This window comes from Corylus avellana, chromosome ca6 (genome assembly GCF_901000735.1).
Source record: "Corylus avellana chromosome ca6, CavTom2PMs-1.0".
Classification (NCBI taxonomy): domain Eukaryota; kingdom Viridiplantae; phylum Streptophyta; class Magnoliopsida; order Fagales; family Betulaceae; genus Corylus; species Corylus avellana.
Window position 1 is genome coordinate 3,264,949 of NC_081546.1, and position 11,962 is coordinate 3,276,910.

The 11,962-nt window shown below is 33.4% G+C and overlaps 2 protein-coding genes across 5 annotated transcripts in view; one reads left to right on the top strand and one right to left on the bottom strand.

The window, feature by feature from the left end:
• The window catches only part of LOC132183977 (extensin-like), a 2,309-nt gene extending 1,201 nt beyond the window's left edge, over positions 1-1,108 (top strand). The window contains exons 2-3 of the mRNA XM_059597454.1: positions 7-607; positions 855-1,108. Coding sequence (XP_059453437.1) covers positions 7-585 — 579 coding nt within the window. The 3' untranslated portion in view covers positions 586-607; positions 855-1,108. The remainder of the gene's footprint in view (positions 1-6; positions 608-854) is intronic.
• Positions 1,109-10,481: 9,373 nt separating this feature from the next.
• Positions 10,482-11,962, bottom strand: part of LOC132183686 (serine/threonine-protein kinase STY17-like) — a 19,307-nt gene continuing 17,826 nt past the window's right edge. For 3 of the 4 annotated variants that reach the window (XM_059597060.1, XM_059597061.1, XM_059597058.1), the window contains exons 13-16: positions 11,836-11,916; positions 11,659-11,709; positions 10,998-11,138; positions 10,482-10,883 (exon numbers count right to left, since the gene is read on the bottom strand). In XM_059597060.1, the coding sequence (XP_059453043.1) occupies positions 10,848-10,883; positions 10,998-11,138; positions 11,659-11,709; positions 11,836-11,916 (309 nt within the window). In that variant the 3' untranslated portion in view covers positions 10,482-10,847. The remainder of the gene's footprint in view (positions 10,884-10,997; positions 11,139-11,658; positions 11,710-11,835; positions 11,917-11,962) is intronic. The other variant, XM_059597059.1, reaches the window with a different exon arrangement.

The following is an 11,962-nucleotide window of genomic DNA, read 5'->3' on the forward strand; positions in this document are numbered from 1 at the left end:
TACAAGTACAAGTCTCCTCCTCCCCCACCTCCTCATCCAGTTTACAAGTACAAGTCTCCCCCTCCTCCTCCTCCTGTTCCAGTGTATCCACCACACCACCCAGTTCATCCACCACACCATCCAGTGTATCCACCACACCATCCAGTGCATCCACCACACTATCCACCACACTATCCACCACACCACCCAGTGCATCCACCACACCATCCAGTGCACCCACCACCACACATTCCACCACACCATCCACCCTACAAGTACAAGTCTCCTCCTCCTCCTCCTCCAGTTGTTCCAGTCCATCCTCCCTACAAGTACAGCTCTCCTCCCCCTCCTCCTCCGGTTCCAGTCAAGCCTCCGGTTTACAAGTACAAGTCTCCTCCCCCTCCTCCTCCGGTTCCAGTCAAGCCTCCGGTTTACAAGTATAAGTCTCCTCCTCCTCCTCCTCCAATTTACCATCCTCCATACAAGTACCAATCTCCTCCCCCTCCTCCTCCGATTTACCATCCACCCTACGTGTACAAGTCCCCACCACCACCACCACCACACCCGTACGTCTATGGATCTCCTCCTCCTCCACACCATTACTAGATAATGGTGTTACTGCATCATGGTAAGCTTCTCTTATGTTACATTACATTTTGCTAATTTCTCCTTAACATTTCATTACACCATCCATTTTTAGAAAACTAAGCCAGTTGGAGATTTTGTTAAAAAATAAGCATTTTTCTATACTTCACGAAACCAATATTTTCCCACCAAATTAAGGTTTTATCGGGCCACATTAGATTTTAATTTGTCTAAGTATTCTTTCCTATACTTTTGAAGTCTTCTGATGCACAACGTACATTTTCTTGCAGGAAAGCAACAGAACTCGTGAAAATAAAGAACGGGTTGTTTGAAAAAAGCTAGTAGACAAAGAACAGCGAGTTCCGGATTTGAAGTAACGTTGAGTTTGTGGTAGCTGTTGGGGTTCCTCTTGCTCATGATGTCGATTGTAGTATTGTAGTGGTACATGTATTTATGCTCATTATTATGTTTACGAATGTAGTGGTTTCGACCTTATGCAAACGCAGAGGTTGATCACTAATAATAAAATAAGCACGTTTCTCCACATATGGGTCCTTTGTCAATTATTTATTTGTTTTTCTTTTTTTGTTGTCTTCCTCTTGTGAATGTCTGGCACGTTAATAATGGACCCCTTTTCTGTTCATGATTGCGTGGCTTTAATTTCCCATGCAACAGAACCAGAAACCGCGTCACATTTATATAAAGAACTGGGCGTCAAATCTCGCAACTATTCATGCAGATCATCCGTTACATTCTTTTTATGAGCATGCAGATAAATACCATTTATGCCTGTTTAATGGAGCACTAGAACTACCAGCAACAATATATCGGCAATAGACCCCAACTATTTTTGACCAAAAAAAAAAAAAAAAAAGATAAATAAATAAATAAATTGCATTTGTCCGGATTGAGTACTTTGATTACTTAGTTTATTGGGGTATCTTCACTTCACTAATTACAACTCCTGCACCTCGTGCATGCCTGTTGGGAACAGTTAAGAGATGTTTAAGACAATCGTAAATAACTCGAATTAATTAAGGTGATTTGATTTTACTTTTTTCGAAAGACTACAAACAGCATGGAATAACAACAGTGTCATATAAAGCAAGTGAGACTCGAGATCTGGAAAAGGATTTGTCGCCTTCCCTTTTGTTTTCCTCTTTTTTGGGGCATATCATGTCCTGTGTGAGAGACTCATTGCTGTGGAATATTTTTATAAGAGAAATGTCATTTTATATGTAAACTCCTTATTTAAATTAAAGTTTGTAATTAATGATTTGGATTAAAGGTATACATAAAAAGCATATCCAAAGAAAATATCTGAATATTCATTGCTAAAATCCTCCCGCAACTATATATTTAGCAATTCACTATCATGAGTTAATTATGGAGAAGTGTTATATGCTCTCTTGGTGTTTTTTTAGTGTCGTGATCTTAGATGAATATTATTCAAAAAAAAAAAAAAAAGCTCTTATTTCTCTCACATAATTTTTAAAAAATAATATCCACATAAAATTAGAAAAATACTAAAAAAAAAGAACACCAAAAAAATACCTAGAAAATAATTTCCCTTAACTATGCAGTGGGTGCTTTTGAATACCAATTGAGTTAAAACTAGTGAGATGTTGAATAATCTCACAGGTAATTATGTGACATAAAGATGGAACTAAGTTATAAATATTTTATATTAAAGTCATTTGTTAATATTTTAAAAAAAATAAAATAAAAGAATTGTCTTGAAAAATGTTGCGACCAAACGAGCCGACAATATTTTGTAAAGTGGGCACTTTACCTAACACGTACTTTTACCTTTATTGTTAAAAAAAAAAAAAGGTACTTGATTTATTATTTCAACATTAACTGTTGTCTGACAAACATTAACTATAGTCTGATAATAGCAGAGCCTCAACGTCTAATTAGGCAGGAAACGGATCCTCTCCTCCCCTTACAAAATTTTTTGCCCCTCTTTTTATAACTAACGAATTTCTGTGTGTTTCATTTGAAATAGAAAGGATTGTCTCCAATTACGCAATAGCGGAATATCTCCATACCTATCATTTGTAATATGCTTTTAATATATATACATGCGTAATAGAAGATGTTTGACAAATGTTAATTCTGTCAAACGCCAGTTTTCATGTTTGTTTGATGTTCAAACATTATGCAGGCCTTGAGAATTTGACAACATAAAATAAAATTAAAAGTGATAAATAATCGTAGTTCACAATAACACTTTTGTTTCCGTGGAAAAATAATGTTACATATATTTTTTGCTTTTTCATGTTTATTTTTACACTTTTTTATATGATTTTTAAAATTATAATTGAATTAAAATTTAATAAAAATTCATTTTAAATTTAATGCTCATAAAAAAGTGTGAAAATAGGTTTGCTTTAAAAGAAAAAAAGATATAGTAGCTTAAGCGTATGAGTAGTACTTAGATGTGAAAGAAATTAATAAATTGAACTCATCTCATAAAATCGGTTCAGTAAGAGAGGATTAAATATTCTTTATAAACATATCAAAGATTTTTTTCACATGAGACTATTTCTCAACAGCCTCCCTCACGTACTGACCAGTATTTTTTTTTTTAATCTTTGTCATTGAGTAAGTAGTGTGAACCCTTATTTGTCCTGTAGTAAGCTCTAATACTATAAAAAAATTTGTGGGCTAACTCATTTCATAAAATCGGTTCGATAAAAAAGAGTTGGCCATTATTTATAAACATACTCAACGTCTTATCCATAAAGAATCTGAGACTATTTCTCAACAAGACGGTGGATTGATATACACAACCCAAAAAACAATAATCCCTTAAAAAAAAAAAAAAAAAAAAAAATGGGGAAAAAAGAAAAATCAGACCTAAAAAAAAGGCTGGTTCTCACACACAGTGCTTTCCCCTTTATTTATTTATTTATTTTTCTGGGTACGGTGCCACTAGAAAAAGTGGAAAAAACTACTTTTTTTAGAAAAAGAAATTGTTTTTAATCATCATAAATAAAAAGGAAGAAAAGAGAGATAAGAAAGAAAGAGAGAAACAATTTTGCTGTGAATTGACATTTACACATGGAGGGAAATGCTTGAGCCTGATGAGGGAACAATTCTCAATGCTTTTTAACCTTATATACCGCTGATAGAGATTAAGTGTCGGGATGGGTGCATTTTTGTCCTTTGCTATCTGTCAAATGATGAAATACAGGTGTTTTCGAATTATGACTTTTCTTAAACATACAAGATTTGCGAATAAAGTATCTACAATTGTTTGTTTTTAACTTTTTTAACAATAGTCGAGTCAAATAAATAAATTTAAAATATTTTTTAAATTAATATGGTAAAAATTTTTAAATTAAAAAAATATAATTTTTTCTTATTTGTTTACTATTTATAATTTGTCACATTAATTTAATTTTTTTTTAAAAATATTTATTTATTTAACTCCTTAACACTATACTTTTATAATAATAAATAATCACGAATATTATAGTCGGGTCTAAGAGTATTTAGATCCAACTTAAAAAATAGTTAGTTAATATATTTTTTTAGTTGCTTATTTTTTCAAAGCATTTATATTTGACTTACATTTTAATTAATAATTTTTTTCATTTAAAATATTTTTATTTTCTTTGTTTTAAGCTTTTTTTTTTTTTTAGCTGAGTATACATCATCTCTCAGTCTTTTTTAATCTACTCAATTTTTAAAATTACCATCAGATGTGTAAAGTTTATATAGTGATTTTAAAAATTAAAAAAATAAAAGAAAGACCGAGAGAAAAAATGAATATTTTTCTTGTTGGGCAAAAGGCTATTTTTTTACCCCAGTGAGTGTTCGAACACTCCAGTTTTAATCAAATAGTGGGGCCTGCGGACGTATTATAATTAGCAGTGAATATTTTAAAAAATTATTATAATGGTTTGATAATGGCAAAGCACAGATCAGGAAAAAAAGAAGAAGAGAACAGATATAGCACACTAGCTAGATAGTATGGTGTCAGGGTCAGAAGATACAGTAGAGTTTACAAAATATATATATAGCACACTAGCTAGCTAGTATGGTGTCAAGGTCAGAAGATACAGTAGAGTTTACAAAATATATATTCTAATCAAGAGGTGGGGCAGGTGAGTGTATTATTATTATTATTTTATTTTAACACGTACAATTAAGGAGCGGACGAAAAATTTAAATTAATGACTTTTACTTTATAAAACGTAATTCTCAATTGATTAAGTTATTCTTTAAGGACATATTACTATTGTTATTGTTATTATTGTACTATATTATTAAGTCAAAACATAATTTTATTTCTTTTATGAACTATATATTGCTTGTTTGAATCTAATTATGCAAACCTTAAGAATGTTTCGTTATTACCTATATTTTATCCATTTTATTTTTTTAAAAAAAATATTCATTTCACTTTTTTTTCTTCTTCTTCTTCTATATTTTGAGTTTATGAAACTAACGGTAGACATAACATACCATGTTAATATCATGAAAACATTTGCATAAAAACCATTTACCAAATCAACAATTGTATCAATTTATAATGGTAAGACATGCATGATAAAGATAATTAATATTGATATATTTCTAACACGTTTAAGTGCTAAAAATTGGCACATAGGTAAATGACAAAATGTATTTTAACCTACCTTATTGCTATTACCCCACATTCAAAAATTAAAATAGTTTGGCCTTCTCTCACCTAGTCATACATGAGTGTTATCGGACATTAAGAACAAAAAAAAAAACAAAACAAAAACCAAAGAAATTGACTGGAATGAGGACAAATAACAATGGAATTGTTCTGCTTGTTCAGATTCATAATCAAGATTCATGTACGTGCTGGAAATTTGAGGTGTTTAGATAAGGATCATTAGGTTTTCTTTGTCATTTCAAAGCTATGTGCTTGTTTCAACAAACCTGTCGAAGAAAAAAGGGAAAATATTAGCTGACTGGATTAGAATAATCCTGAGAAGCTCTTTCTCGTCAAGGACTAAGGAGATTAGATGGAATATTTATTGATAAAAGCAAATTTCAGTCAATCTTTTCTGCTTTCCTATCCAGTTTCCTAGACAATGAACAATTCTACTTTAAATCCTCAATCATTTGATCATTTGTCAAATTTACCACTTCAACTTCTTCATCATTTGATCCTTAATCAGTTGAATCCAGATTATTTTAACATAAAATCAAATCGTTGAATAGGACTCTAAAGCTGATAAATGCTCTGTCCTTCTCCACACTGTAGGGGGGATGTGACTGCGCACTAAAATGTTCGCTAGCCAGCTTTTACCAGAGTAGCCAAAGTATGATTAAAATTTCACCAACTTGGTACGATCAATTTTTGTACCCTAATGAAAAACCCATCTCTATGACTTTCTGGGTTCAAAAGTTTTTATACTATCATCGGATTCTATATTATCACACAAGTGTCACATCCAATGGCTGCAGTTGCTTCTTGCGGTCCATACACTCATTTTCTTCTTCACCGACATGTAGCAGTGGAATGAAAACCACATGGAAAAAAAAAAAAAAAAAGGGAAAATGGGGCCTGCAAGTTGGCTGCAACTACGGGCAGCGTATTTTAAAAGGATAAGAGGCTGCTCTTCGATCACCCAAACAGAGGGGAATAATAGAGAAAAGAAAGGACAAGGCACAAAAATTTCAATTTCGAATCCATATAAATCTCACTAACCCTCCAAACCAATTGTCATATTTAATGAAAATTCTCTCACGTCCACCAATTTGTTTCTTTTTTCTGATTTTTAATTAATTGCATCCTTTTTTATTTGAGTAAGACATATATATGAAGACAAAATATTACAATAAACCCACGCATTATATATATATATATATGAATATGTGAAATATATGGTTGTCATATAATGAAGTTTCTTTCCGGACGTTAACCAAAACTGTTGACTTTTCTAAGTTTCTCACTTTCTTGCATCAGTACCCATTATCTTGTGGGGAACACCATATCGAAGGAAATTGCCCTACAACCTCGAAATCTGGTGTAGGACCATCTTGTTGCATGGATAACTTAACCAAGAAAGACAATTGCATGCTTTTATGATATCTTTTCCTCTTCCCCCCACTCCATAGCATAATCTACAGAAATAGCCATTGCACAATCCTTCAAGGAGCTTTTTGGGTATTTTTGCTACTGGGTTATGAGAAAACGTATAACATTTTTTTTTTTTTTTAAATGTTTTGAATTATTTGTAAATATTTATTCATAAAAGATTTTACTTACACTTGCACACTCTTGGCATATTTTTTATGAGCTTTTTGTTTGCGTCCCTATCACACTCATCCAACATTGGTCATGTGCAAAGAATCAATGTATTATTATTATTATTATTATTATTATTATTATTTCCTCGTAAAAATTTTCTTTTTTAATTTCTTTTTCTTATATCTAAAAATAAATTTATATTATTATTATTATTTTTTATTCAAAGTCAGAGAAGGAGAAAAGGGAAATTTGTATTAATCAAATATGATAAGCAATGCCCCACATTTCGGTGATAATGGGACAGATGAAGCCAATTTCTGCAGAATTATCAGACACGTGTACTGCATTCTCAATTATTACCGGTCCAAACCTGTCCGGTTGGACCGCTGAGCGACCTGTCTTCTCGTGTCTTTGATGGTGGGAAATGGGAAATATTATTTATTATAAAATAAAAACCTCCTCATCAAAACATCACATTCAACAGTCCTTAGTCCTAGTTTTTTTTTTTGTTTCTGTTTTATTTAATAGTATGTAATTTTAAATTATATCCTAACGTGGGTTAGGTGGCGATTGATGTAGGCCACGATCCTTTCCAGTGTCGGTTGCATGGAAAAACTACTGGTCCATTATGGCACGTGCACTCATGTGATCAGTTCTTCTGTTCTAAGGGATGTGTAGGGTTCTTGACATATTGTTAATATTTAATACCCCACAAAAAATAAGGAAGATCTTTAATTTCCTTTTATGGATCAGAAAACTGAATCTGGACTTCTTTTTGGCAGGAATACATTGATTTAAGTTGTCGATCCATAAAAATTCATGTTTTTCAATTATCTTCTTCCAATAATTTAAGAAATGATTTGGGTGTATTTAGGGCAGGCTTCATGCATGGTTAGGCCAATTAGGCCACCGTCTTAAGGTCTTTTGAAACTGAAGTACGACTTACTTTATTTTTATATTTCTTTCGGTAGTTTTTAATCTTTTGTTTTTTGGTTATATTATTCTTTATTTCTTTGATATTTGATATGTTATACTTATTATCAGATGCCATTGATTTTAGATGGTCGTTGTTATTATCCGTTGTAAAACAACGACAATCTAAAATAAAAGTTAGTAGTTGATATTTTATAAATTATTAAATTTAAAATAAAGAGTCGCTATTAAAGAATCTTCAATTTCTCTTAAATGGAAGAGAATCTCAATCGGATAAAAAAAAAAAAAAAAAAAGTAAGAAAATTACGTATGATACTTTGATTGATTCTTGGGGAAATAATTGTGCACAACCTTTCATGGTTGTATGTATCCAAGAAAGCAAAAGAAAAGCCCTCCATTTCATTTCATCTAATTTTTTGGTGCACTATTGTTTTCAACGAAAGTTCTACGTTTAAAGCAATTAATTGGATACTTTTAACGATCATGACGGCAATCATTTTAGTGTACAAACAGCATTTTTTTTCTTTTCTTCTTGTGTCTTTATTTTTGTCTCCTTGCTTTTCTTTTTATAGTACAATAGTATTTCCTCATTCCTTTCCTTTCCTGCTTCTTTTTCTTTTCTCGTTTTCTATAATTTTTTTCCTTTTTTCCTTTACATTAGTCTTCGATATTGCTAGATTCTTGTTAGCTGTCAGGCACAAGATCACATACGACCAGCCATCTTCCACGTACTTATGTCGGATGTTACAGCTTATAACTTAGTCGGATAATCGGGGTCAAAGTTTCAGACACACTGGTTTTCCTCCGTATGCTAAGCAGGCCTAACCGCCTTATTAGTCGGAAACGATGTAAAACTAATTAGATTCTTTTCTATATATTTCTTTCTAGCAATATAATAAATAATGATGCTGAATTTATTGTAGTTAGGGCTACAAATAATTTTGTTTTTCAAATAAAATTAATTAGATTCTTTTGGATTCATTTGAAGGAGAGATGATTCAAATTCGTAGCGACGCCACCTTCATACCCCAGTACCCATTTATATAGGCATGAATTTCAGGCACGCAATGTGCCACGCCAGTAATTTTTTTGTTATTATATTGTTGTACTTGAAGGACGACGTAGGCTATAGGTTGGGTAGGACTTAGGAGAGGTACTTGAATGGAGTTTTCTAGGTGAGTCCCGCTAACCTATTATATAGGGGGCAGGCCTTGGAATTTTCGCGGACCTGCAACTCTGTAAGAAAATTAGGTAGAAAGAGAGAGAGAATGTGATTAAATCGTCCTTTTCTTGGATTTTATTTCATCGTGTCGAGAGAGAGAGAGAAATAGTTCATTATGAGGGAGAAAACGGGTCCCACAAAGTTTACCAACACGTCTGTGCTGAATGAATTGGTGCGACCCAATTCCCTGGCCTCCACAAGCTGACTTGATATGGATAAGGCACAATTATGAAAGATTCCTCCTATTATCCATGCTCTTCTCACTATTTTCACTCCAAATGCAAAACCCGCTCCAGCTAACCTCTGAAAATGGGATTTGGACCAGACGTTCCTCAAATCACGACAGCATATACGGGGAAAGAAAAGAAGACGAAAGGTGGCTTGCATGTTATTTTGAGTGGCTGAACAAGGAGTAATTCTAGATGTTCTACTTGTATCTTATTAAAAATAATATAACTATTAAAATTACCAAATTAATCATTATTGAATTTTGATCAAAAAAATAATTTTAATAGCCATATCATTCTTAATAAAACACAAGTAGGTCACCTAAAATTACTTTCGAATAAGCCTTATGTGACTAGTGTGATGGTCCAACCATTTTCAATAGCCAACAATAAAATCAAAATTTTTAATTACAAGGATCAAGTTTAATTTTGATAAAATTGAAACTAATTTTTGGTCTAATTATATATATATATTAAGAAAAAGATTTTAACTATATAAAGTATTTGTCATTGCCGACGGCTGGTTTGAGAGTATCCAAACCAACTCCAAGGTGGAAAGAGAGAGTGGTTCGTCTCTCTTCAATGGTCAGGTTGGGGGTGGCCAAACTCCCAATGGCTACCCCAACGGCTAGTATGCCACTCCCCTACTTTGCAACCACCTTTTCTCTCTCAACATATTATCACGATTTGAGTTGTTCATTTTAAAAGGATGGCTCATACTAGAGTTATTGCACCTGGTACCGGTTCTCATTCCCTGAAAACGCATCTAAAATGAGTAGCATGACACAGGCTTAAACTCTTGAGACTTGGATGATAATGAAAGGTCATCATCTTACGTTTTCAAGATCGGGAAATTCATACACTTGCCATTGGGAAAAGAGAAAGAGATAAAGGAAAGGGAATAAGTACTAAAGGATGATAAGATATAGCGAATCCTTTGTTGAAGTAAGAGAGCGGAAGAAACGGAAATGGAAGAAATGACAAGGGACGCAATCCTCCCCAATTGCCAATGGGGGGGGGAAGAGGATTGTGAAACACCGAGAAGTGGAGTGAAATTCTTCCCTAATACCCTAGATGTCATCCAACCTTAAACATAACTGCCAAACCAACACTAAATTCACCCCCAAAAAAATAAGAAAAGGAAAAAGGAAAGAAACAGTAAAGCGTATTTGCCAGAATCCTGCTTGCATTTAGGCGGCCACACTTTGCGGCATGCCAGAATTGCCCGGTTGTCATTCCTGCTTTAACTAATCAAATTTTACTTCTATTTCAAGGTGAAACAAGTTTACCAACCACATTTGTCAAAAAGAAAATGCCAATAATCGAAGACCTGGAGCTATTACAAAAAGCATGCACCGGTTCTAGAGTATTCATTCTTCAAAAGTACATAATTGCTCTAAACAATTTTCACAGTGAAATTTATCATGATGTTGCTTCAAGTCCGTGGAAGAGTATAGACTAACTACACACGCATATAACGATACTCTTCTCCCTCTCACTCTGTATTGGACAGCCTTCTGAAATTTTTCTTCGCTCAGATGTACAAAATAACCTCACATCTAATTGAAGAACAAAACAAAACAAAACAAAATAAAACAAAAAGGAAAATCCTCACCCAAATGCCTGAAAATGAGCCGCTTTAAATATCGCATACTGGGAATGTTCAAGAGCAAGAGCCGTTCGTTATTTCTGAAATTTTCTGAAATTTACATACTGGGATTAAATGTAGAACAAGACCAATTTTATTGGAGAAAAAAGATGCAAAGGAGAATGAAATTTATGGCTCAAGGTGATTGTGGGTGGGTGTTCGCACCTGAACATCTTGAACGAGATTTTCAAGTTCAGCTGTTATTTCGGCGAAGGAAGGCCTACTGTCCGGAGCTGCTTCCCAACATCTCTGCATTAGTTCTAACAGCTTGGGGTGTGCATTTCTGGGAATATCTGGACGTAGTCCCTAGAAAGTAGAATACAGAACATAACTGTTAGGTACAGATATCAGAAGCTTTTCTTTTGTAATGAGTCACATTTGCGAGTCATATATTAAAGACTCTTGAGAGGCATTAAAATGCTAATGGAGGAATTGAAACTGTTTAATACATGTGTTCTAGGTGCCAAATACACTAACATCCTAAATCTATTCTACACCCTATTTTGAGGTGCACACTGAAATTTAAGTGTCATTTCAGAAGCAATGATATTTGACATGTTAATAAGGTTTACTTCTCTCATTTAGAAGTGGAAGAATTTAGTGTCTGCTTGTCCAATAATAGGCATGAACACTGGATAACCATGTTAATTCATTAAATTTAAATCAGATGAACTGTTAGATCATTATACAAGTACAGCATATCACACACTATTAACTGGCCTGCAGGGAGGGGAGGTTGCCTAGAAAGTTTAGAGATAGTTGTTTGATACTGAGATGCCAAAACTTTTAATAGTAAATCACGGCACAGCAATTCAGATGTTCAAACCTGTCTCACACCCAGTGCAGCTTGTAGCGGAGTCATGGTATCATATGGAACCTGCCATACAAAAAACTTTTAAAAACTAAAATTATGTTGACTTGTACAACGTTGATATCTCTCGAAGGATTGTTTTAGAAAGGAAGGATAATTTAAATTGAGGTCTGTTGTAACTATAGGACATGCCTTGGCTGTCACGAGCTCCCACAGTACTATAGCAAAACTGAATACATCTGCTTTCTGATCATATGGTTGATGATTTATAACCTCGTGAAAAAGAAGATGTAAACAGTGAGCAAATACAGCAAATGGC